We start from the raw sequence: 27,882 nt of genomic DNA, 5'->3' as shown, positions 1-27,882 counted from the left end.
TGATCTCCTCCATACTGTACAATACAGGATCTGATCTCCTCCATACTGTACAATACAGGATCTGATCTCCCCCATACTATACAATACGGGATCTGATCTCCTCCATACTGTACAATACAGGATCTGATCTCCTCCATACTATACAATACAGGATCTGATCTCCTCCATACTGTATAATACAGGATCTGATCTCCTCCATACTGTATAATACAGGATCTGATCTCCTCCATACTGTACAATACAGGATCTGATCTCCTCCATACTGTATAATACAGGATCTGATCTCCTCCATACTATACAATACAGGATCTGATCTCCTCCATACTGTACAATACAGGATCTGATCTCCTCCATACTGTATAATACAGGATCTGATCTCCTCCATACTGTATAATACAGGATCTGATCTCCTCCATACTGTACAATACAGGATCTGATCTCCTCCATACTGTACAATACAGGATCTGATCTCCTCCATACTGTGTACAATACAGGATCTGACCTCCTCCGCTCTTAGAGATGACATACCCATGCCATATACATAGTATATATGAGACACAGGGTTGGTGTACAGATATATATATATATATATATATATATATATATATATATATATATATATATATATATATATATATATATATTAGCAGGAGGACCTGGCTTCGCAGCACGGGTATATTTAATTTTTTGTTTGTGTAGTATAAGGATTGTCCAAGACGTGCGTATTTAATCCTCCGACATTTGGTGCTATGTGCAGATGAGCATATCTAATCGTCCAGCGTGTGGTACTGTATGAAGACGCATGTATCTAATCCTCTGGCGTGTGATACTGTGTTCTGACCCGTGTATCCAATCCTCTGGCGTGTGGTACTTTGTGCAGATGCGCATATCTAATCCTGTGGCATGTGGAACTGTGTGCAGACGTGCATATCTAATCCTTTGGCATGTGGAACTGTGTGCGGACGTGTGTATCTAATCCTCCAGCGTGTGGTACTTTGTGCAGACGAGCATATCTAATCCTGCGGCATGTGGAACTGAGTGCATTGGCATGTATCCAATCCTCCGGCGTGTGGTATTGTGTGCAGTGGCGTGTATCTAATCCTGCGGCATGTGGAACTGTGTGCGGATGTGCGTATCTAATCCTCCAGTGTGTGGTATTGTGTGAAGTTGTGCATATCTAATCCTCTGGCATGTGATACTTTGTGCTGACCTGTGTAGCTAATTCTCCAGCGTGTGGTACTTTGATCATATGTGCGTATCTAATTCTGTGGCATGTGGAACTGTGTGTAGATGTGTGTATCTAATCCTGCAGCGTGTGTAACAGTGTGCATTGGCGTGTATCCAATTCTCCGGCGTGTGGTATTGTGTGCAGTGGCGTGTATCTAATCCTGCGGCATGTGGAACTGTGTGCAGACGTGCGTATCTAATCCTTTGGCGTGTGGTATTGTGTTAAGACGTGCGTATCTAATCCTCCAGCTTGTGTTACTGTGTGCAGACGCACATATCTAATCTTCTGGTGTGTGATATTGTGTGCTGACCTGTGTGTCTAATCCACTGGCGTGTGGTACGTTGTGCAGCCACGCGTATCTAATCCTCTGGCATGTGGAACTGTGTGCAGACGCGTATCTAATAATTTGGCATGTGGAAATGTGTTCAAACCGTGTATTTAATCCTCTGGTGTGTGATACTGTGTGCTGACCTGTGTATCTAATCCTCCAGGGTATGGTACTTTGTGCAGACGCGCGTATCTAATCCTCTGGCATGTGGAACTGTGTGCAGACGCATGTATCTAATCCTCTGGCGTGTGATACTGTGTGCTGACCTGTGTATCTAATCCTCCAGCGTATGGTACTTTGTGCAGACGCACGTGTCTAATCCTCTGGCATGTGGAACTGTGTGCAGACGTGCGTATCTAATCCTTTGGCATGTGGAACTGTGTGCAGACGCATGTATCTAATCCTCTGGCATGTGATACTGTGTGTTGACCTGTGTATCTAATCCTCCAGTGTGTGGTACTGTGTGGAGATGCGCGTATCTAATCCTCTGGCATGTGATATTGTGTGCTGACCTGTGTATCTAATCCTCTGGCCTGCGGTACTTTGAGCAGATGTGCGTATCTAATCCTCTGGTGTGTGGAACTGTGTGCAGACGCGTGTATCGAATCCTCTGACATCTGATACTGTGTGTTGATCTGTGTATCTAATCCTCTGATGTGTGTATCTCAGTTTGTATATCAGTGTTGGATCGTACATGTGAAATGAAAGACTTGCAGGTTTGTTTTGGCTAATGGGGGGTCAGGGTGTTGGGAAAGCTGTATCTCAGCAATGGTACGTCCGAGCGAGTTGGAGTCTTGTCTTAAACCTTCCCGGATACCTGAAGTATCTCTGTACCAAATTTGGTGAAGATCGGTCCAGTCGTTTGGTCGCGCATAGAGAACAGACAGAGACAGAAATTCATTTTTATAACATATATATATACTTTTATATACTTGTGTGTATATTGAATTGATTAGTGTTATGTTGAGCTGCTTAGCAACTGATCTGGAGCAGGACCAATAACAATGGGTGGGTGGAATAGAGATAAGGATTGTACAAACAGGTTATAGCTCCGACCACGTAAAGCAGCAGCCACCAAACATTGTCATGGAAACACTGAGAGCCCGGGAGGAAAGGGAGCGATGGGAGTCACATAGGGAGTAGGCCGCCCCAGGTGAGGGCCGGAGAGGGGTGGGCAGACCCAAAGTAACCGGGCACAGCTGAAATAATCAGGAATTTATCAATATAATTCACAAGCACAGAATATGGAGGGATCTAATTGCCGATAACAGAGACTTAGGGAACGAGACTGAACCAGGCGGAGAATTCTGATGTGAATGATCGGATGGTTGTACAATGTCACAGAGACAGGTCTGTCAATGAAAAGTGTCAGCAGGACAACATCTCCTGACGTCTGAGGTTTGGGATATCTGCTGACCATAGCTTGTAGCAAAGATGGCGGCATTATCGCTACAGAAGTGGTGTTGTGCTCCGGCATCGACAAACTGAGCTGCTACAATATACAATATATAGGAATGAAAGCAAAAATTGTGCACACGCTGGCCCTTAGGCTACCTGCACATGACATGCAAAGGATCCGCAAAAAATACGTCCGCCTATCCTCGGTATGTCATCCACCGTAACAGATCTGCAAAATGACTTGTGTGATCCCATAGACCTGTATGGGGAACGCTCCTCTGTTTCCAGTATCCAGTATAAGAGGGACGTTACTCATGTCCATATCCGTGTGCACAGTGAGGGTGCCAGCCATGTTCTTCATTCATCTCTATGGTCCCATATGCACGGTTGTGTATTGTCATGGTCCGGTGTACGGGGTCGGGAGCTGTGAGCAAAACTCCGCCATATGGAGCAAAGAGGGACTTGGTGCAAAAGTAGGGACTGTTCCTCCAAAACAGGGGCACATGGGAGTTATATAAACCTGACCTTGGTTGCAGATAAGCCCTCGCCTGCCCCAGCTCACAACCTACACCCAGGATAGACATTGCCGTCTGCCACATCAGTGGCCCCTGTATTGAGTGCGCAGATCCCCCTGCCATGACCTTTGTGGCCGCCAATGAACATGAACGCTATTTGGGGAATCTATAGCGGCTGGAGAAGAAAGCTTAACCCTCTCAGTGCTGGACATGAAGTGTATGTCTTCACCAGAAGAGGGGGAGGGGATATTCTTCTAAATCCAGACTGCAAAGAAACAAGGGAGCGTCCTATACCGAGGCTATTCTGTACGTGTCTGTATACAGATATCCCGCGGTACAGCCAGTGTTATCAACCAGTGGAAATCTGTAAGAAAACAGTGAAAAAACCCATTTAGTGCTGATGTTACTGAACCCGTACCTGTGAGCTGAAGCCAAAACTGGACCCGGCAACCCTCAGTGTGGATGGAATGGATGGAGTCTCATATATTGGAGCTATGAAATCGCTATATAAGGGCTCGTTCACACGGTGTAACGTGCCGCGTGATGTGGCACGTGTACGCCGCGGGACCCTTTGCGTGCCGTACAGGCTCCCATTCATTTCAATGGGAGCGGGGATCGTATTCGCCGCGCTAGTTTGCGGCTGTGCATTGGATCCCTACAAATATTCAAGAAGAGACACCTTTATATACAGCTGCAGTATCTGAGCACCAGGTGGCGCTAAAGGTCACAATGTTTATATGAAAACCTACAATCCTGGATATGTGGTGTGACCTATAGTGAGATCAATAGTGTGACCTACAGTGTGACCTACAATGTGACCTATAGTGAGTTCTATGGTGTCATCAATATTATGACCTACAATGTAACCTGATTGGTGCAAAAATGCTTGAAAATGTGTCTGCCATATTAATATATTATGGCAAAGTTACGCGAGGTTCACACTAGCGTCAGCCTTTGTAATTGTATCTGCCGTGATTGGTTGCTATCTGCTGTGATTGGTCGCTGTCTGCTATGATTGGTCGCTATCTGCTGTGATTGGTCGCTATCTGCTGTGATTGGTCGCTATCTGCTGTGATTGGTCTCTATCTGCTATGATTGGTCGCTGTCTGCTATGATTGGTCGCTATCTGCTGTGATTGGTCGCTATCTGCTGTGATTGGTCACTATCTGCTGTGATTGGTCGCTATCTGCTATGATTGGTCGCTGTCTGCTGTGATTGGTCGCTATCTGCTGTGATTGGTCACTATCTGCTGTGATTGGTCGCTATCTGCTGTGATTGGTCGCTATCTGCTATGATTGGTCGCTATCTGCTGTGATTGGTCGCTATCTGCTGTGATTGGTCACTATCTGCTGTGATTGGTCGCTATCTGCTGTGATTGGTCGCTATCTGCTATGATTGGTCGCTATCTGCTGTGATTGGTCGCTATCTGCTGTGATTGGTCGCTATCTGCTGTGATTGGTCGCTATCTGCTGTGATTGGTCTCTATCTGCTATGATTGGTCGCTATCTGCTGTGATTGGTCGCTATCTGCTGTGATTGGTCACTATCTGCTGTGATTGGTCGCTATCTGCTGTGATTGGTCGCTATCTGCTATGATTGGTCGCTATCTGCTGTGATTGGTCGCTATCTGCTGTGATTGGTCGCTATCTGCTGTGATTGGTCGCTATCTGCTGTGATTGGTCACTATCTGCTATGATTGGTCGCTGTCTGCTATGATTGGTCGCTATCTGCTGTGATTGGTCGCTATCTGCTGTGATTGGTCGCTATCTGCTATGATTGGTCGCTATCTGCTGTGATTGGTCGCTATCTGCTGTGATTGGTCGCTATCTGCTATGATTGGTCACTATCTGCTGTGATTGGTCGCTATCTGCTGTGATTGGTCTCTATCTGCTGTGATTGGTCTCTATCTGCTGTGATTGGTCGCTATCTGCTGTGATTGGTCTCTATCTGCTGTGATTGGTCACTATCTGCTGTGATTGGTCACTATCTGCTGTGATTGGTCGCTATCTGCTGTGATTGGTCGCTATCTGCTGTGATTGGTCGCTATCTGCTATGATTGGTCACTATCTGCTGTGATTGGTCGCTATCTGCTGTGATTGGTCTCTATCTGCTGTGATTGGTCTCTATCTGCTGTGATTGGTCTCTATCTGCTGTGATTGGTCGCTATCTGCTGTGATTGGTCGCTATCTGCTGTGATTGGTCGCTATGTGCTGTGATTGGTCTCTATCTGCTGTGATTGGTCGCTATCTGCTGTAATTGGTCGCTATCTGCTGTGATTGGTCGCTATCTGCTGTGATTGGTCGCTATCTGCTGTGATTGGTCGCTATCTGCTGTGATTGGTCTCTATCTGCTGTGATTGGTCGCTATCTGCTGTGATTGGTCTCTATCTGCTGTGATTGGTCGCTATCTGCTGTGATTGGTCGCTATCTGCTGTGATTGGTCACTATCTGCTATGATTGGTCGCTGTCTGCTATGATTGGTCGCTATCTGCTGTGATTGGTCGCTATCTGCTGTGATTGGTCGCTATCTGCTATGATTGGTCGCTATCTGCTGTGATTGGTCGCTATCTGCTGTGATTGGTCGCTATCTGCTGTGATTGGTCGCTATCTGCTATGATTGGTCGCTATCTGCTGTGATTGGTCGCTATCTGCTGTGATTGGTCGCTATCTGCTATGATTGGTCGCTATCTGCTGTGATTGGTCGCTATCTGCTGTGATTGGTCACTATCTGCTGTGATTGGTCGCTATCTGCTGTGATTGGTCGCTATCTGCTGTGATTGGTCGCTATCTGCTATGATTGGTCGCTATCTGCTGTGATTGGTCGCTATCTGCTGTGATTGGTCGCTATCTGCTATGATTGGTCGCTATCTGCTGTGATTGGTCGCTATCTGCTATGATTGGTCACTATCTGCTGTGATTGGTCGCTATCTGCTGTGATTGGTCTCTATCTGCTGTGATTGGTCTCTATCTGCTGTGATTGGTCGCTATCTGCTGTGATTGGTCGCTATCTGCTGTGATTGGTCTCTATCTGCTGTGATTGGTTGCTATCTGCTGTGATTGGTCTCTATCTGCTGTGATTGGTCGCTATGTGCTGTGATTGGTCTCTATCTGCTGTGATTGGTCGCTATCTGCTGTGATTGGTCACTATCTGCTCTGATTGGTCGCTATCTGCTGTGATTGGTCGCTATGTGCTGTGATTGGTCTCTATCTGCTGTGATTGGTCGCTATCTGCTGTAATTGGTCGCTATCTGCTGTGATTGGTCGCTATCTGCTGTGATTGGTTGCTATCTGCTGTGATTGGTCGCTATCTGCTGTGATTGGTCGCTATCTGCTGTGATTGGTCTCTATCTGCTGTGATTGGTCGCTATCTGCTGTGATTGGTCTCTATCTGCTGTGATTGGTCGCTATCTGCTGTGATTGGTCACTATCTGCTGTGATTGGTCGCTATCTGCTGTGATTGGTCTCTATCTGCTGTGATTGGTTGCTATCTGCTGTGATTGGTCACTATCTGCTGTGATTGGTCGCTATCTGCTGTGATTGGTCGCTATGTGCTGTGATTGGTCTCTATCTGCTGTGATTGGTCGCTATCTGCTGTGATTGGTCGCTATCTGCTGTGATTGGTCGCTATCTGCTGTGATTGGTCTCTATCTGCTGTGATTGGTCTCTATCTGCTGTGATTGGTCTCTGTCTGCTATGATTGGTCGCTATCTGCTGTGATTGGTCGCTATCTGCTGTGATTGGTCTCTATCTGCTGTGATTGGTCGCTATCTGCTGTGATTGGTCTCTATCTGCTGTGATTGGTCTCTATCTGCTGTGATTGGTCTCTATCTGCTGTGATTGGTCTCTATCTGCTGTGATTGGTCGCTATCTGCTGTGATTTTTCTCTATCTGCTGTGATTGGTCGCTATCTGCTGTGATTGGTCTCTATCTGCTGTGATTGGTCTCTATCTGCTGTGATTGGTCGCTATCTGCTGTGATTGGTCACTATCTGCTGTGATTGGTCTCTATCTGCTGTGATTGGTCACTATCTGCTGTGATTGGTCGCTATCTGCTGTGATTGGTCACTATCTGCTGTGATTGGTCGCTATCTGCTGTGATTGGTCTCTATCTGCTGTGATTGGTTGCTATCTGCTGTGATTGGTCACTATCTGCTGTGATTGGTCGCTATCTGCTGTGATTGGTCGCTATCTGCTGTGATTGGTCACTATCTGCTGTGATTGGTCGCTATCTGCTGTGATTGGTCGCTATCTGCTATGATTGGCTGCTTTGGACAACTAAAGAAGTCTTGATTTGACCCCATTTCTATAAATCTGTCCCGTTCTGTCCTTAGTAATTCGGGGTCATTTCTTGAGCTCAGTTCACATTGCAGACTTTGCAGTATTGGTCGTTGACAGATTCGTTGACAGTTTTCGCTTCCATTCACTTCTGGCGGAATTCACTAGGATTTTTTATTATTTTTTCCAAGTAGAAAGTGAAGGGTCTCCCTCCGACTGCCACGAATGAGTGCGGAAAGGTCTGCCATGTGAGGATTCCTATGGCCGGGTCTGTTATGGGGGCGCCCGGGGCGTCTATGTTATGTAGGCCCCCCGCATGGCACTACATATGTCTCTGTGATGGGGGAGCTGTATCTCGCTCTATTGTGTAGGCACTATCATGTCTGCAGAGGCGGCGGATTATGTCTAACAGGATGGGAATGTATACAGTAGTGGGGTCTGTAAGACGGTATGGCGGTATATGGCGGTATATGGCGGTATATGGCGGTATATGGCGGTATATGGCGGTATATGGTGGTATATGGCGGTATATGGCGGTATATGGTGGTATATGGCGGTATATGGTGGTATATGGCGGTATATGGCGGTATATGGTGGTATATGGCGGTATATGGTGGTATATGGTGGTATATGGCAGTATATGGTGGTACATGGTGGTATATGGCGGTATATGGCGGTATCACACTATGTAATAACACTAATAAGCCTAATAGTGCAATAGTCTGGTGAGCACTACATGGCGGTGTAATAAGAGACCTGACAGGTATACAGCACAGGGTGAAAGGTTCGGTCCTATGCAGGGACAGCGGTCAGGATGGCGGCTTTATACTGTAAGCCATAAGTCAGTATTACTTGTCACAGATCCCAGTGCTATTGTGGGAGATTATAGCGGGTGACACCATTGTGTTATTGACAGCGATGAGTTTACTGCAATGTACAGCACAGATGTGTCATTTTCACAGCCGCCAACCACCTTACACCTCCCCCCCCCCCCCAGCTGACAATGAGCTCTTCCATGACTATATCAATGGGGTATCTGTCAGTGATTTCCCCCAGGACCTCTGTACCTGTGATCAGAGGGGAGATCACAGGGAATAATCACATCATCCACATCCCACCACCCACCAGCGACACCACTTAACTCATACCTGGCTGGAGAGAGAAGCGGGGGAGGTGAAGGAGCTACTAAAGGAGCTTGTGTGACCGGGAGAGACGGTGCATTGTAATAAGGAGTCATATATATGCCGATGGAATTGTAGTATATACAAATATTTATATACAGGTGGAATTATAGAATATATATATATAAGATTGACATCTACAGCATTCCTATAACACAGCAACGGTAGCTCAGGGGTCAGCACTGTAGTCTTGCAGCACTGGAGTCCTGGGTTCAAATCCTGCCAAGGACAACATCTGCAAGGAGTTTGTATGTTCTCCCCGTGTTTGTGTGGATTTCCTCCCATACCACAAAGACATACTGATAGGAAAAAAATGTACATTGTGATCCCTATATCATATATCCCTATATGGGGCTCATAATCTACATAAAAAAATCACACTCCCAAGTGTTGCTATCACCGTTTTTGTAGACAGCTGGAGTTCTAAGCTACGCTACATACTGCGCTTACAGGGATATACAGGGATATAGGGGAGACTCTCCCGGCAAGGCTTACAGTATTACTAATGGCGACTAGACAGCCTGTTCTCTATTAAAGGGAAGTTAGATAGGTTAATAAAGTACATTACAAAAATGTTCAGCAAAGTCCTCCTTACAGTGTAGCTAAGCTGTCTGTGACTTTGTATTATATCACTTATATTTTTACCACCTTCCCCTTTTACATATTCTACATATAATTCTCAGTCCTCCCTGAGCTGGCGGCTGGAGACTCGCTGCTATGATGTCTCCTATAGACTGTATACAGAGAATATAGAGGAGTCTATCCTCTAAACCTCAGAAGCAGCAGCACTACAGAGAAACGAAATATCACAAAACTTACTATTAGCTGCAGCAGCCTCTGCCTGTGTCTGCGCCTCCCACATTCACTAGGCCTCCCCTATAGGTACTAGACATGGGTACAGGTCCTAGACATGGGTATAGGTGATAGGTATGGGTACAGGTGCTAGACATGGGTACAGGTGCTAGACATGGGTACAAGTGCTAGACATGGGTATAGGTGATAGGTATGGGTACAGGTGCTAGACATGGGTACAGGTGCTAGACATGGGTATAGGTGATAGGTATGGGTACAGGTGCTAGACATGGGTATAGGTGATAGGTATGGGTACAGGTACTAGACATGGGTACAGGTGCTAGACATGGGTACAGGTGCTAGACATGGGTATAGGTGATAGGTATGGGTACAGGTACTAGACATGGGTACAGGTACTAGACATGGGTATAGGTACTAGACATGGGTACAGGTACTAGACATGGGTATAGGTACTAGACATGGGTACAGGTACTAGACATGGGTACAGGTACTAGACATAGGAATAGGTACTAGACATGGGTACAGGTACTAGACATGGGTACAGGTACTAGACATAGGTATAGGTACTAGACATAGGTACAGGTACTAGACATGGGTACAGGTACTAGACATGGGTACAGGTACTAGACATAGGTACAGGTACTAGACATAGGTATAGGTACTAGACATAGGTACAGGTACTAGACATGGGTACAGGCCCTAGACATGGGTATAGGTACTAGACATGGGTACAGGTACTAGACATGGGTACAGGTACTAGACATGGGTGCAGGTACTAGACATGGGTACAGGCCCTAGACATGGGTATAGGTACTAGACATGGGTACAGGTACTAGACATGGGTACAGGTACTAGACATGGGTACAGGTACTAGACATGGGTGCAGGTACTAGACATGGGTACAGGTACTAGACATGGGTACAAGCCCTAGACATGGGTATAGGTACTAGACATGGGTACAGGTACTAGACATGGGTATAGGTACTAGACATGGGTACAGGTACAAGACATGGGTACAGGTACTAGACATGGGTACAGGTACTAGACATGGATACAGGTACAAGACATGGGTACAGGTACTAGACATGGGTACAGGTACTAGACATGGATACAGGTACAAGACATGGGTACAGATACTAGACATGGGTATAGGTACTAGACATGGGTACAGGTACTAGACATGGGTACAGATACTAGACATGGGTACAGGTACTAGACATGGGTACAGGTACAAGACATGGGTACAGGTACAAGACATAGGTACAGGTACTAGACATGGGTACAGGTACTAGACATGGGTACAGGCCCTAGACATGGGTATAGGTACTAGACATGGGTACAGGTACTAGACATGGGTACAGGTACTAGACATGGGTACAGGTACTAGACATGGATACAGGTACAAGACATAGGTACAGGTACTAGACATGGGTACAGGTACTAGACATGGGTACAGGCCCTAGACATGGGTACAGGTACTAGACATGGGTACAGGTACTAGACATGGGTACAGGTACTAGACATGGGTACAGGCCCTAGACATGGGTATAGGTACTAGACATGGGTACAGGTATTAGACATGAGTACAGATACTAGACATGGGTACAGATACTAGACATGGGTACATGTGCTAGACATGGGTACAGGTACTAGACATGGGTACAGATACTAGACATGGGTACAGGTACTAGACATGGGTACAGGTACTAGACATGGGTACAGGAGCTAGACATGGGTACAGGTGCTAGACATGGGTACAGATACTAGACATGGGTACAGGTACTAGACATAGGTACAGATACTAGACATGGGTACAGGTACTAGACATGGGTACAGGTACTAGACATGGGTACAGATACTAGACATGGGTACAGATACTAGACATGGGTACAGGTACTAGACATGGGTACAGGCCCTAGACATGGGTACAGGTGCTAGACATGGGTACAGATACTAGACATGGGTACAGGTACTAGACATGGGTACAGATACTAGACATGGGTACAGGTACTAGACATGGGTACAGGCCCTAGACATGGGTACAGGTGCTAGACATGGGTACAGATACTAGACATGGGTACAGGTACTAGACATGGGTACAGATACTAGACATGGGTACAGGTACTAGACATGGGTACAGGTACTAGACATGGGTACAGGCCCTAGACATGGGTACAGGTGCTAGACATGGGTACAGATACTAGACATGGGTACAGGTACTAGACATGGGTACAGGTACTAGACATGGGTACAGGTACTAGACATGGGTACAGGTACTAGACATGGGTACAGGTACTAGACATGGGTACAGGTGCTAGACATGGGTACAGATAATAGACATGGGTACAGGTACTAGACATGGGTACAGATACTAGACATGGGTACAGGTACTAGACATGGGTACAGGTACTAGACATGGGTACAGATACTAGACATGGGTACATGTGCTAGACATGGGTACAGGTGCTAGACATGGGTACAGGTACTAGACATGGGTACAGGTGCTAGACATGGGTACAGGTGCTAGACATAGGAATAGGTACTAGACATGGGTACAGGTACTAGACATGGGTACAGATACTAGACATGGGTACATGTGCTAGACATGGGTACAGGTACTAGACATGGGTACAGGTACTAGACATGGGTACAGGTGCTAGACATGGGTACAGGTGCTAGACATGGGTACAGGTACTAGACATGGGTACAGGTACTAGACATGGGTACAGGTGCTAGACATGGGTACAGGTGCTAGACATGGGTACAGATACTAGACATGGGTACAGGTACTAGACATGGGTACAGGTGCTAGACATGGGTACAGGTGCTAGACATGGGTACAGATACTAGACATGGGTACAGATACTAGACATGGGTACAGGTACTAGACATAGGTATAGGTACTAGACATGGGTACAGGTACTAGACATGGGTACAGGTACTAGACATGGGTACAGATACTAGACAGGGGTATAGGTACTAGACATGGGTACAGGTGCTAGACATGGGTACAGGTGCTAGACATGGGTACAGGTACTAGACATAGGTATAGGTACTAGACATGGGTACAGGTACTAGATATGGGTATAGGTGATAGACATGGGTACAGGTACTAGACATAGGTATAGGTACTAGACATGGGTACAGGTACTAGACATAGGTATAGGTGATAGACATGGGTACAGGACAGGTACTAGACATGGGTGCAGGTACTAGACATGGGTACAGATACTAGACATGGGTACAGGCCCTAGACATGGGTACAGGTACTAGACATGGGTACAGATACTAGACATGGGTACAGGTACTAGACATAGGTATAGGTACTAGACATGGGTACAGGTACTAGACATGGGTACAGGTACTAGATATGGGTACAGGTACTAGACATGGGTACAGATACTAGACAGGGGTATAGGTACTAGACATGGGTACAGGTACTAGACATAGGTATAGGTACTAGACATGGGTACAGGTGATAGACATGGGTACAGGTACTAGACATAGGTATAGGTACTAGACATGGGTACAGGTACTAGACATGGGTACAGGTGATAGACATGGGTACAGGACAGGTACTAGACATGGGTGCAGGTACTAGACATGGGAACAGGTGATAGACATGGGTACAGGTACAGGTACAAGACATGGGTGCAGGTACTAGACATGGGTATGGGTGCTACACATAGGTACAGGTACTAGAGGTGGGTGCAAATGCTAGACATGGGTACAGGTACAAGACATGAGTACAGGTGCTAGACATGGGGATGGGTACAAGACATGAGTACAGGTGTTAGACATAGGTGCAGGTGTTAGGCATGGGTACAGGTACTAGAGGTGGGTACAGGTGTTAGACATGGGTGATGACAGTAATAGAATATTTTGAATGTACTTTGCTTCACTATAAAGAATGGTGGAGTCTCACCATAATACTCACATGTTAATGTCAAAATCTTGGTGCACTAATCCGCATATATGGAATAGAAGCTGCTATTTGTGAATGGTGACAATCAGTGAAAATTCTCATAAGATGGATTTCGACCAAAAACAGACTTCACTGCTAAAATCCTCCTTTAATAATCTCTCTGGATGCGGCCAAATCAGCTTTGGCATTGTGATGGAGAGGAAGAATTGCTAGTTTAGTACTAAAATTAGAAAGTGTCTTGTCGCCTCGACCAATCAGTGTCAGCGCGTAGATCCCAGGAAGGTTTAGCAGGGGAAATATTTACTTTTTAGCACCAAGGAAAAGACATCTGTTGACCTTGAGACGGCAGCGGAATAAATCATTCCAGAGAATGGAGAGAATATCCCAGGATGCATTTCAGCCTTGTGGAATAATCTACAGTGTGTAGTTGTGTCTATTTGTAATGGCAGCCATGCCGCCCTGCTGGATCCATTGTATGACAGATACCACCAGTGCCCGGCTCTCCACGGGCAGGGTCCGGGGGATGTCTATCACTCTGACATGAAGGAGAATGTTGTAATGCACGTTATTCTTTGCATCATATCTCACACAATTAGAGTTGGAGGCGTCATACAGAACCCCCCAGTACAAATCTGAGCTTGGTTTATTTCTATTAGGATGCCATTATTCTTGGTTTAAAGGGGTTGTCCAGCCCCAAATTAAAATTTCATATTGATGACGTATCTACAGGATAGATTATCTGCATATGATCTGTTCGGGACACCCGGACCCTGCACAGATTATCTGCTTTTGCAGTCTTTGAGTACCAGACGCTGCTCATGGTCGGGTGGGATGTGCTGCACCGGTCCTATACAAGTAATAGGGGGGGGGGGGGTGCAAAAGCCTCATCCCGTGCAGCACCCCTCCTATTACTTGAATATGATGTCCTATGGGGAGTCCAGCCTGGCTGATCCTTCTTTACCCCGACCTCAGGGGAGATATAGGACACCCTTGCTAAATGTCAGACATTGTTATTGAGTGATTGGGGGCAAGCTAAGGTGTGCACAGGCTAGTGGCAGCCCAGGGGGCCCAGTCCTAGATGGTTCCATCCCTGGTGCTCTTAAAGAGCAAGAACCTTGTACAAACCCCCTCTCTCCAAGGAATTGCACTGCTAGCAAACAAAAGACTACAGAGTAGATCTAAGGGTCATGGAAATACCAGATCCTTCTGTCCTGGGCGGCAAAATCTGGGTTCATTTAGATCATTGTTAAGCCCAGATTTGCAGGAGGCATTCTTAAAGGGCCATTGTGTCTTTGGTAGCCATATTGCTATTTGATTCCACAGGATGGATCTAGAAGACTTAAAGGAGCCATTGGCGATAATGTTCTCCTGTATATATAGTGGACCCGCCCTGTCTGAGTTTCTGATCAAGTCCCCTATGGTTTTCCATACATGTAATATATTGTGTATTATCCTGTGTCAAAAAACTAAGTAGATCTGGAGATGACATAAAACATCCATTGAAGGACGTGCGGGCGTCATCCTCGAGGGAGAGCAAAACGCACATTTACTAATTGATAGAAATTTACTAATTTGCTGATTTACGTGTAAACTAAGAATAACCCTGGAAAATAACAGAACGTGCAATAATCATTAGTGAGTGATAGATTCACCAGCCGGGCGGGGGCCACTAAGACAGATTGTGGGAAAATCTATCAACCAAATTGTTCAAATCTGGCAAGAAAAGCGTCTGCCATCTTCAAAGATATTTAGTGAAGATGGTGAAAATCTACAAGACTATAATACAGGAAAATCCAATAATCTAGAGAAACCTCTTAAGACTTTTTGCAAGTGCCTCATTGCAGTCCTGGCCACGTAACATATCAAGATTTGCTCCAGAAATCTGTGGCCAAAAATCAGTTTCAGTAATGTGAATGGGGTTGCTTTGGTAGTATTCAGATGAGAAGAGCCGCAGACATTTCTGCAACAAATCTGCTACATGTGAATTGCCCCTTATTCTTCTATAACACATGGCAGTGCGGTGATTAGATTAGATCAGACTGTGCCGGGCGGTTATCTCATAGACTATGACTCCCGTGCAGACGCGATCTGGCTGTGCGTGTTCTCTCATATCCCTATCAATAATTCACATGCAATTGTTGTTAATTAAAACACAGAAAGCTTCTATGCATCGACGTGTAGCCGGTAATCCTTCTGTATTCCCATGGTCTATGGACATAAATAAAGGCCAACTTATCCCATAAACCTAACTATCCGCCGTCTGCTAGAAGTCAATATGGGAAATGTATTAAGACTGGCGAGCTCCAATTTTAGGAGATATTCTTTATCCATAGGGTAAGTAACTCAGTGACCACTCAGACCCCTGCAGATCTTAAGAACAGGAGTTGGATCCCCCTATCCTGATGGAATGGCAGGCCAATGATGCGCCCTCACGCTCCAGTTATTCTCTATGGGAGCACCAAAGATGGCCGATGCTGTACTCCGCTATCTCTGGTGCTCCTGTAGGAAATGAATGGGGTGACAGGGCGACGCTCAGCCTTCTGCTCCATCAGGGCAGGGGTACCAGACCTCCATTCACCAGATTGATGGGGTCTGGGTAGTCGTTGATCATGAAGTTATCTCATACCCTACTAATATGGGATAACGTCTATTATCAATATCCTTGCTGGCGGCAGAATTATTTAGAGGCTCTGTCCACTTACTAATTCAGGCAATCCCGGGCATCCAAACTGAAATCCGGCATAGATTTTAGCTGTCACTAACGCCAGTTTTCCAGCATGAGTTATAGTGAATCTGATGGGCCAAGGCGTGCCCGCCCTCCTTGATCCCCTCTGACTGTCTTAAAAATGGTGAGCAGTGCACAAAACAACAAAGTACCGCCTCTTAGGTGCAAATCACGGACATGCGCCAAAGATGCGCCACTTCTACCCAGTTTTCTGGCATACAGGTCATAGTAAATCCCCCCCCAATGAGTGTCAGCATACGAACATGTAATACATCCTACCTGTATACTGTGTAGAGGATGGCGGGGCAGGTACCCGGGTTTTGGGGTGCTAGGGTCGGCATCAGTGACTATTGTGGTCAGAGTATACAGATGCAGGGCTAAGGTAACAATCTGAATATTTGCATTAGGTGAAGCAAATACTTGCAAAGTCTACATTTTGCCAAGGACCCCAAGATGACGTGGAGCACCCTATTTCGTGGCTCTCCTATGACCTCTGCCGAACGCTATTATTTCCTACATGCTAATTAAATCCAACCAATAGATCAAAATCTACCAATGCAATTTGGCATCTGTGGAAAGGAAAGGGTGCAGAGGACATAGAGTGACAATGATAAAATGGAGACATGGGAGTGAGAGGGTGATGTAAATGCAGAAGAAAGGGTGAGGGGCCGCGATTACACCAAGCAATGTGAGAACAAAAGACTGGTGTAAAACAATAGAAGGTGCGAAAAACGAGGCCCTGCTGAGAACATGCAAAAAAATGACCCAGACAAGAGGGCGCGATATGAGACAGCCGGCTGTCTCATCACATCAGAGACAGCCACAAACCAGGGCTCCGTCAATCACTCGCCTACATTCCGACACACAAGCCATTGCACTGACTGGGGAAAGATGCAGGATGAAATCAGCTTATAATATGGCAGAAAATCTCCTCCCATCCAATAGAGAAAGAGTCATTTATCCGGATTAACCGAGACAGCGGCATGTGGGAGAGAGACAGTGAGAGGGAGAGAGAGCGACGGGGCTAAAGAGAGACAGCGTGCAAGGGAAAGTGACAGCAAGAGAGAGATCACAGCGAGGAAAGATTCAGAAGGGGAGGGATCTATAACAAGGAGCGAGGGGGAGACAAAGAGAGAAGAGGCGAGGGAGGGCAGAGAAAGGTAGAAGACAGAGGGATGCAATGACACAAGGCGAGGAGGGGAGACAGCAGGTAGTCTCAGGGAAAGAATGGGGGGCAAGGGGCCAGAAGGTGAGAGAAGAAGAGGAGATGGCAGACAGGGACAGATAACCTGGAACTGATGCTGAGCGCTGGCAGGGACGCCTCTCCTCTGGAGCCGCAGCTATTTCAGCACTGGACAGCGACCTGGATGAGGAAGGTGGATGAGGGGCATCTGTAAGCGGAGGGGGCAAAGAGCAGGAGCGCCTACTGTAACCCATTAAACTGGTGCTTGGTCAGGGCCGGACGCTTACCCCACAGACCTCCATTTACTATCATCCCAGGGTTATTGATCTGAGCAGTCAGGGGCACCGGTGTAGAAGGGGCGTGTGGGAGGAATTACCAGCCATTCCCTGGAATAGGTGACCAGCGTCAAGGAAATGCCACTACCTGCCCCAAGTAAAAGATTTGGGGTGAACTGAGGACAGGACTTTAGGCTACGACAGAGGAGGGGAGTTGTGGTTCTCCCCATCTCCCACTGAGGATGGTTTTTAGGAGTGATCGGTAAAAATTAGGCATTGGACGTCCGTAGCGTGAAAAGGTGGTTGGCGAGGGGGGTCAGCTCGTTCCTCCCTGGTGTCCGAGGTGAGCACGGCGGGGCAAGAGGCGGACGTGATGGGCGAGTGGACCATATTGGAGCGCCTGCTGGAGGCTGCAGTACAGCAGCACTCCACCATGATAGGGAGGTAAGCTGATGGACTGCAATGGAGGGGTGGGCTGGGGCCTAAGGGTTTGCAAATAAGGGTGAACATGGTAAATGGTTTTGTCCGCCATACATCGCATCGTGTCCCCCATATATTTCATGACATAAGGCCTACTTACCCCAGGGCAATGCAGATGTTCTCACACCAGGTTATTGGGTGGTGGGTGTGGTGGACTGTCTGCAGACATATATTCAGTGCAAGAGCCATGGACGAGGGGCTCGAGGATAAGAAATACATGGCATATATTCTCAGCTTTATCCACCATGTTTTGGACATGTAAGGGTTAAGGGCGTCCATCGGGCCAGTCCCTACGTGAGGTCTCGGCTGATTTTCCGATGTGACATAAAATGGGTTATAGCAATAGAGCGTTTTCCATTAACCCTTTGCGCCGGTCTCACGGATGACATATGTGAATGTACTAGGTGTGTCTGTCGTCAGTCTCACTATTTACTATATGCTTTGCGTGTTGCTAGGTCACCGGCGGATTGCTAGCGTAACCATGTAAACCTGTGGTTGCGAGATGGATGTATGGATTCTGCACTGTATTGCGTGTACACATGTTAATGGCTCACTCCTAAAGATCACTCCTTCCCCGCAGTCTTTTCCTTCTCCCCGCCTGAGATGTCACTCTCGATTTGCCATTTTCTTTTGCTGTTTCATAACCCTTTATGGTTAGATCAGGGATTGGCTCTGTAGACGTTCGCTCGTCCATAAAGCCTCCGTCTAATGTTAGAGTAGATCCAGCCTGGTGCGGAGGGTCCCACCTGCTCATGTGTGATACATATGGCGGACTCCGTGATAGCGGTGACTGATGTGATTATGGATGGTAGGGGTCCTGCTAGTATAGCCATAGCCTCGCCATAAGGTTCAATACCCATTACTTTGGTCTTCAGGTCCGTGTAATGTCTGCCGTGATAAATGTTTAGGTCTGTGTATATCTGTCATGATATGTCTTGGGGTCAGTGTATATCTGCCATGATGTATCTTCAGGTCTGTGTATATCTGCCATGTTGTGTGTTCAGGTCTGTGTATATCTGCCATGATGTGTGTTCAGGTCTGTGTATATCTGCCATGATGTGTGTTCAGGTCTGTGTATATCTGCCATGATGTATCTTCAGGTCTGTGTATATCTGCCGTGATGTGTGTTCAGGTCTGTGTATATCTGTCATGTTGTGTGTTCAGGTCTGTGTATATCTGCCATGATGTATCTTCAGGTCTGTGTATATCTGCCGTGATGTGTGTTCAGGTCTGTGTATATCTGTCATGTTGTGTGTTCAGGTCTGTGTATATCTGCCATGATGTGTGTTCAGGTCTGTGTATATCTGCCATGATGTGTGTTCAGGTCTGTGTATATCTGTCATGATGTGTGTTCAGGTCTGTGTATATCTGTCATGTTGTGTGTTCAGGTCTGTGTATATCTGCCATGATGTGTGTTCAGGTCTGTGTATATCTGCCATGATGTGTGTTCAGGTCTGTGTATATCTGCCATGATGTATCTTCAGGTCTGTGTATATCTGCCATGATGTATCTTCAGGTCTGTGTATATCTGCCATGATGTATCTTCAGGTCTGTGTATATCTGTCATGTTGTGTGTTCAGGTCTGTGTATATCTGCCATGATGTGTGTTCAGGTCTGTGTATATCTGCCATGATGTGTGTTCAGGTCTGTGTATATCTGCCGTGATGTGTGTTCAGGTCTGTGTATATCTGTCATGTTGTGTGTTCAGGTCTGTGTATATCTGCCATGATGTATCTTCAGGTCTGTGTATATCTGTCATGATGTATCTTCAGGTCTGTGTATATCTGCCATGATGTATCTTCAGGTCTGTGTATATCTGTCATGATGTATCTTCAGGTCTGTGTATATCTGCCATGTTGTGTGTTCAGGTCTGTGTATATCTGCCAATGTATCTTCAGGTCAGTGTATATCTGCCATGTTGTGTGTTCAGGTCTGTGTATATCTGCCATGATGTATCTTCAGGTCTGTGTATATCTGCCGTGATGTGTGTTCAGGTCTGTGTATATCTGCCATGATGTGTGTTCAGGTCTGTGTATATCTGTCATGTTGTGTGTTCAGGTCTGTGTATATCTGCCATGATGTATCTTCAGGTCTGTGTATATCTGCCGTGATGTGTGTTCAGGTCTGTGTATATCTGTCATGTTGTGTGTTCAGGTCTGTGTATATCTGCCATGATGTGTGTTCAGGTCTGTGTATATCTGCCATGATGTGTGTTCAGGTCTGTGTATATCTGTCATGATGTGTGTTCAGGTCTGTGTATATCTGTCATGTTGTGTGTTCAGGTCTGTGTATATCTGCCATGATGTGTGTTCAGATCTGTGTATATCTGCCATGATGTATCTTCAGGTCTGTGTATATCTGCCATGATGTATCTTCAGGTCTGTGTAGATCTGTCATGTTGTGTGTTCAGGTCTGTGTATATCTGCCATGATGTGTGTTCAGGTCTGTGTATATCTGCCATGATGTGTGTTCAGGTCTGTGTATATCTGCCGTGATGTGTGTTCAGGTCTGTGTATATCTGTCATGTTGTGTGTTCAGGTCTGTGTATATCTGCCATGATGTGTGTTCAGGTCTGTGTATATCTGCCAATGTATCTTCAGGTCTGTGTATATCTGCCATGATGTGTGTTCAGGTCTGTGTATATCTGCCATGATGTATCTTCAGGTCTGTGTATATCTGCCGTGATGTGTGTTCAGGTCTGTGTATATCTGTCATGTTGTGTGTTCAGGTCTGTGTATATCTGCTAATGTATCTTCAGGTCTGTGTATATCTGCCATGATGTATCTTCAGGTCTGTGTATATCTGTCATGTTGTGTGTTCAGGTCTGTGTATATCTGTCATGTTGTGTGTTCAGGTCTGTGTATATCTGCCATGATGTGTGTTCAGGTCTGTGTATATCTGCCGTGATGTGTGTTCAGGTCTGTGTATATCTGTCATGTTGTGTGTTCAGGTCTGTGTATATCTGCCATGATGTGTGTTCAGGTCTGTGTATATCTGCCAATGTATCTTCAGGTCTGTGTATATCTGCCATGATGTATCTTCAGGTCTGTGTATATCTGTCATGTTGTGTGTTCAGGTCTGTGTATATCTGTCATGTTGTGTGTTCAGGTCTGTGTATATCTGCCATGATGTGTGTTCAGGTCTGTGTATATCTGCCGTGATGTGTGTTCAGGTCTGTGTATATCTGCCATGATGTGTGTTCAGGTCTGTGTATATCTGCCGTGATGTGTGTTCAGGTCTGTGTATATCTGCCATGATGTGTGTTCAGGTCTGTGTATATCTGCCATGATGTGTGTTCAGGTCTGTGTATATCTGCCATGATGTGTGTTCAGGTCTGTGTATATCTGCCGTGATGTGTGTTCAGGTCTGTGTATATCTGCCATGATGTGTGTTCAGGTCTGTGTATATCTGCCGTGATGTGTGTTCAGGTCTGTGTATATCTGTCATGGTGTGTGTTCAGGTCTGTGTATATCTGCCATGATGTGTGTTCAGGTCTGTGTATATCTGCCAATGTATCTTCAGGTCTGTGTATATCTGCCATGATGTATCTTCAGGTCTGTGTATATCTGTCATGTTGTGTGTTCAGGTCTGTGTATATCTGCCATGATGTGTGTTCAGGTCTGTGTATATCTGCCGTGATGTGTGTTCAGGTCTGTGTATATCTGCCATGATGTGTGTTCAGGTCTGTGTATATCTGCCGTGATGTGTGTTCAGGTCTGTGTATATCTGCCATGATGTGTGTTCAGGTCTGTGTATATCTGCCATGATATAACTTGTGGTCCGCAGATATCTGTCACGATCCTGTGCCGCTGTATACTCCATGTCACTGTATATATCAGTTCTTGTGTTAGGCGGGTAGTATACATTCTCTTACTGTTCAGTGTATCTCAGCTCTAGGCCCAAGGACACTTAAATATGGCCGCCAATTGGCCAGATTACTACTTAGGCCCTTATGCCATAAGCAGTCGGCAGATGACCAGCCATACTGCCAGGGAGCGATGTGGTATCAATCTGATGTAACATACCGTATATACCATATACACCGTACACACCGTACACACTGTACATACCATACATACCATACACACCATACATATACCGTACATACATTCAGCTCAGTTGTTTGTGACCAGAAGTCTTCTGTGTCCTGGTTCTGGTTGAGTCTGTGACCATATCTGAGGATTTGGCTACTGATAATGTATGATCGGGCCTGCGCTTGTTGATTCCAGGCTAGAAGATTTCCTGATGTAGAATAACATGGTTGATTTTTTTCCTGATAGCGCCACATGTGTCCACAGGTTGGCTGAGGTATTACAACCATTTCCATTCATTTTAAGGCTATGGCCACATGGAGATTTTGGCTGTAACTCACATCGTACGACCAAAGATCGCCATGTCGCCCTTCAATTCCTTCACTAATGTTAGAGAATGGAGTTGCACTGCAACCCCCAGTGTGCTGCGACCGCAACGTCTAGTTGGATAAAAATTCACAATGCAATACCATTCACTAATATTAGAGAAGGAATCCAAGGGCGGCCTGGTGATATTTGTCTGTGTAGCCCTAGTCTTAAGTATGTGAGATCCAATAAGCCATAGTCAGGTGTGACAGGTCTGCCCCAGGTAGTGATAGTCATTGTTTAAATTGTAAACCTTGGTCTAGCGCCCTCTAGATGTAAAATACTGTGAGTTCAGATTGAAGAGATGGTCGAGATTGGACCCACCTTAGCCCTTGTTCACGTCCCCATAAGGGCATATACAATGGAACCCAATCTATATACTGGTAGTAAAACTGACTCACCACAGGATCCCCAAATTGGCTGAAGATCTGACACAGGGGCCCCAGTGGTCCATCCATTTTACTGTGTAGATTGATATTAGGTGTTATTAGTGGGGCCAAAGTACCCCTGTCTGACACCGAAAACCTTACTGACCCCCTCGGTATCACCTTTTAGGGTGTACGTGACGGCTACACCGGGCAATCCCTATAATAATTTTGGGTATTAGCGTCACATTTCCTCGCAGTAATCTAACATAATCCTGTCTAATCTAGACTGGATAGAAACAGAATTTCAGAAAGTTTTTTCTAGGTTATGGATATAATCTCACATTCACTAGGACACCGAACCCCTTCACTGGTCAATGTAGAAGTGGAGGGCCACTTTAAGAAACTGTAGGATTAAAGAGCACTAATCCTTAAAGGGGAAATCTAGCAAAAATAATCTAATGATAGGTCATAGAGAGAAGATCACATTGGTCGTAGATCTCTGGTATCAAGGACAGTCTAGGCTTGTACCGGCCCGTATTAAGTGGGCACTCTGTATGAAGCTGTAGGGTTCCACCATATGATATCCAGGCATCTAGGGGAGACTATTTCTATAATACACTGTGTTCTCTCTAAAAACTAGATTTATCAGATTTTCCATGGTTCCATGTTTGACTGCAGTGACGGTCCAGTGTGCAGCCGGCGGTGCCATTCAGTCTATGGGAGCGCCCTGACTATCTCCATAGACGTAGAATGGCGCGCAGTGCACATGGCCAACCATCACCGCATACAACCTGCGGACCTCTGGCTAGTGATGGCGGTCACAGTGATACTTACACAGTAGGTGATATATGTGGATGGTGAGACGTTACATAAAATACTCTCAGGCCAGCACTTCATTAACCCCTAAATTTGGGGGGTTTATTACCAAACACATGAACAAGAAAAAAATATTTAGAGACTTACACCAGGAAGGTTTTAACAAATCTCCTTGAGGTCAGTGGGAGCTGAATACAGTATTTTATTCTGTTGCTATTCCTGCCACCACCACTAGGGGAGCCCACCGCATAGAGATGTAGACAGGGTGCCCTGTCTACAATGTTATATATCGTACCACTCAGCAGTCAGCTTCTACCTACCCTATATTGTACCCTATATATATATATATACCTAGTTTAGGAAGTCTTTTCTGCAATGATCCCTGGGAAACGTATGTAAATTAGCTCTGTTTCCGAAGTATTGCAACTGCCTCTGTAGTGCCCCCTGTAGGCAGTTTTCTTACATCCGGAGGAGAGCTAACATCCATACTTGTAAGGTAAGAAAGGAAAACCTGTCATTTATTGTAAGGAATGAGTCATGGCTGAGAAATCTATAGACGTAATCATGGAATCTGCGATATAACCTGAGCCAAAGCCTTACTGATGTGTCATTATAGAAAGCAGGGGGTAGTAAGACAACCGACTGGAAGTGATGTCACTGTATGACATCACCTGGTGTGAGGTGCCCAACCAATGGACAGAGGCTGCCAGCGGAACGGCTCGGTGACATCATCTAAACTGGGTATGCGAGGAGTCTGCAGAAACCTCAGCTGTTAGATTCATGTCCTCCATGACCATCAAAATCGTATGGGCAGAGTTAAAGGGGGGGGGGTCTGTTTAATAACTAAACATTAGATGCCCTACTAAGGAATTTGGGGTTAATAAAGATTCCTCTGCAGGAAGTGGAGAAATAACCTCCAGCATTACATTACATACACTGTCTATTGAGTTCACTATACACCATGTAATACTTTATTTTCCCTGTGGGGGTGCTGTAGGGAAATTCAACACTTACTGCCGGGTTACTTTATAGATCTCAGGTGATCGCAGTGGGGCAAATCATGTTCAGCTTATCTCTGGGGGGGTTTATAGTAAAATGACTGTCCTAACCCCTTTCAGGTGAAAACTACAGCCCGGCCATCACTAGGACATGGACTGTGCACTGAGATATTAATGGAGCTGTTATATGTACTGGCAGAATACATGACATTGTCCGCTCATCAGTCTGTATGGAAGATGTATACGTCAATCATTGCATAGTGTACAGCGCAGGACATAACTGTGTGACCCCGACCCTGCCCTGTCATGTCCAGCAGGGAGAATGATTGTATGAACACAAGATATTCCCCCAATCATTGTCCCAGATAAATCGTACATGCTCCAAGATCAAACAAGTAAATGACGGTATCATAGAAGATAACCCGCTGTCTGTACTATGTAATGTCACCCACTAACCGTACCATATAATAAAAGGAAAATGTATCAACTACTGAAGATTATCAAGTTTTCATGTTTTTTATATGTACCATATAATGTCACCCACTGACCATTCCATATAATGTCACCCATTGACTCTACCATATAATGTAACCCACTGACTGTAACATGTAATATCACCCACTAACCATTCCATATTATGTCACCCACTTACTGTACCATACAATGTCACCCACTGACCATCCCATATAATGTCACCCACTGACCGTACCATATAATGTCACCCATTGACTCTACCATGTAATGTCACCCACTAACCATTCCATATAATGTCACCCAATGACTGTACCATATAATGTCACCCACTAATTGTACCATATAATGTCACCCACTAACCGTACCATATGTCACCCAATGACTCTACCATATAATGTCACCCAATGACTCTACCATATAATGTCACCCACTAACCGTACCATATAATGTCACCCACTAACTGTACCATATAATGTCACCCATTGACTCTACCATATAATGTCACCCACTGACTGTACCATATAATGTCATCCAATGACTGTACCATATAATGTCACCCAATAACCGTCCCATATAATGTCACCCAATGACTGTACCATATAATGTCACCCAATGACCGTTCCATATAATGTCACCCACTAACCGTACCATATAATGTCACCCATTGACTCTACCATATAATGTAACCCACTGACTGTAACATATAATATCACCCACTAACCATTCCATATAATCTCACCCACTAACTGTACCATATAATGTCACCCACTGACCATTCCATATAATGTCACCCACTGACTCTACCATATAATGTCACCCACTGACCATTCCATATAATGTCACCCACTGACTCTACCATATAATGTCACCCATTGACTCTACCATGTAATGTCACCCACTAACCATTCCATATAATCTCACCCACTAACTGTACCATATAATGTCACCCACTGACCATTCCATATAATGTCACCCACTAACTGTATCATATAATGTCACCCACTGACCATTCCATATAATGTCACCCACTAACTGTACCATATAATGTCACCCAATGACTGTACCATATAATGTCACCCACTGACCATTCCATATAATCTCACCCACTAACTGTACCATATAATGTCACCCAATGACTGTACCATATAATGTCACCCAATAACCATTCCATACAATGTCACCCACTAACCGTTCCATATAATGTCACCCACTAACCGTTCCATATAATGTCACCCACTAACCGTTCCATATAATGTCACCCACTAACCGTTCCATATAATGTCACCCACTAATTGTACCATATAATGTCACCCAATGACTGTACCATATAATGTCACCCAATGACTGTACCATATAATGTCACCCACTAACCGTACCATATAATGTCACCCATTGACTCTACCATATAATGTAACCCACTGACTGTAACATGTAATATCACCCACTAACCATTCCATATAATCTCACCCACTAACTGTACCATATAATGTCACCCACTGACCATTCCATATAATGTCACCCACTGACTCTACCATATAATGTCACCCACTGACCATTCCATATAATGTCACCCACTAACCATTCCATATAATGTCACCCACTAACCGTACCATATAATGTCACCCACTAACCATTCCATATAATGTCACCCACTAACCGTACCATATAATGTCACCCAATGACTCTACCATATAATGTCACCCATTGACTCTACCATATAATGTCACCCACTAACTGTACCATATAATGTCACCCATTGACTCTACCATATAATGTCACCCACTGACTGTACCATATAATGTCATCCAATGACTCTACCATATAATGTCACCCAATAACCGTCCCATATAATGTCACCCAATGACTCTACCATATAATGTCACCCACTAACCATCCCATATAATGTCACCCAATGACTGTTCCATATAATGTCACCCACTGACTGTCCCATATAATGTCACCCATTGACTGTACCATATCATGTAAATGGGACTTGTTATATTGTCAGTCGGCGCTGGTCCTGTGCAGATTATCTCCCTGTGTAAACAGACTCCTACCTTCCTATAAGACTGCGCTGTCTTCTGAGTATTTGTTTGTTGCTAATGGCCCCATAAGATGAATAATGAGGGCGTTATCATCCCCCTGACATTAGGCATGACCTACATAATCCATCAAAGCCCAGGGGCAGCTACTTATGGTAATATATGCCGCCCTATCTATGGAGTCGCTCACACTACAAAGGCGGGGACCAGCTCGTTTTTTTACATTAGCTGATCTGTGACCGTCCGTAATATACAAATATATACAATATACATCATGTCCGTACACCATAGCGCAATACGTGTTTAACCTTCGGAGGAGCCGTGCAGAGAGTGTATCACGCCTGTCCAACCATCTGTAGTCTATAGAAACATAGAGGGTCAGAGGTAGCCATTACACCTAGCGCCATAGCCAAGGGGGACAACTGGGGCGCAACTGGGGCATGTGTGCGGCTGCTGCTGGTTGT

General features: G+C 45.4%; 1 protein-coding gene across 3 annotated transcripts in view; it reads left to right on the top strand.

Annotated features, from left to right (window-relative positions):
* Positions 1 to 17,232: 17,232 nt before the first annotated feature.
* The window catches only part of LOC142184789 (gap junction delta-2 protein-like), a 32,232-nt gene continuing 21,582 nt past the window's right edge, over positions 17,233 to 27,882 (top strand). Inside the window, exon 1 of one of the 3 annotated variants that reach the window (XM_075259871.1) lies at positions 17,233 to 17,595. Coding sequence is in view for 2 of the 3 variants with exons in the window: in XM_075259870.1 (XP_075115971.1) it covers positions 18,217 to 18,287 (71 nt within the window). In the remaining variant the exon portion in view is untranslated. Of the gene's footprint in view, positions 18,288 to 27,882 lie in introns of all 3 variants that reach the window. The other 2 variants (XM_075259870.1, XM_075259869.1) reach the window with 2 other exon arrangements.

This window comes from Leptodactylus fuscus, chromosome 11 (genome assembly GCF_031893055.1).
Source record: "Leptodactylus fuscus isolate aLepFus1 chromosome 11, aLepFus1.hap2, whole genome shotgun sequence".
Lineage (NCBI taxonomy): Eukaryota > Metazoa > Chordata > Amphibia > Anura > Leptodactylidae > Leptodactylus > Leptodactylus fuscus.
This window is presented reverse-complemented; position numbering and strand designations above follow the sequence as displayed.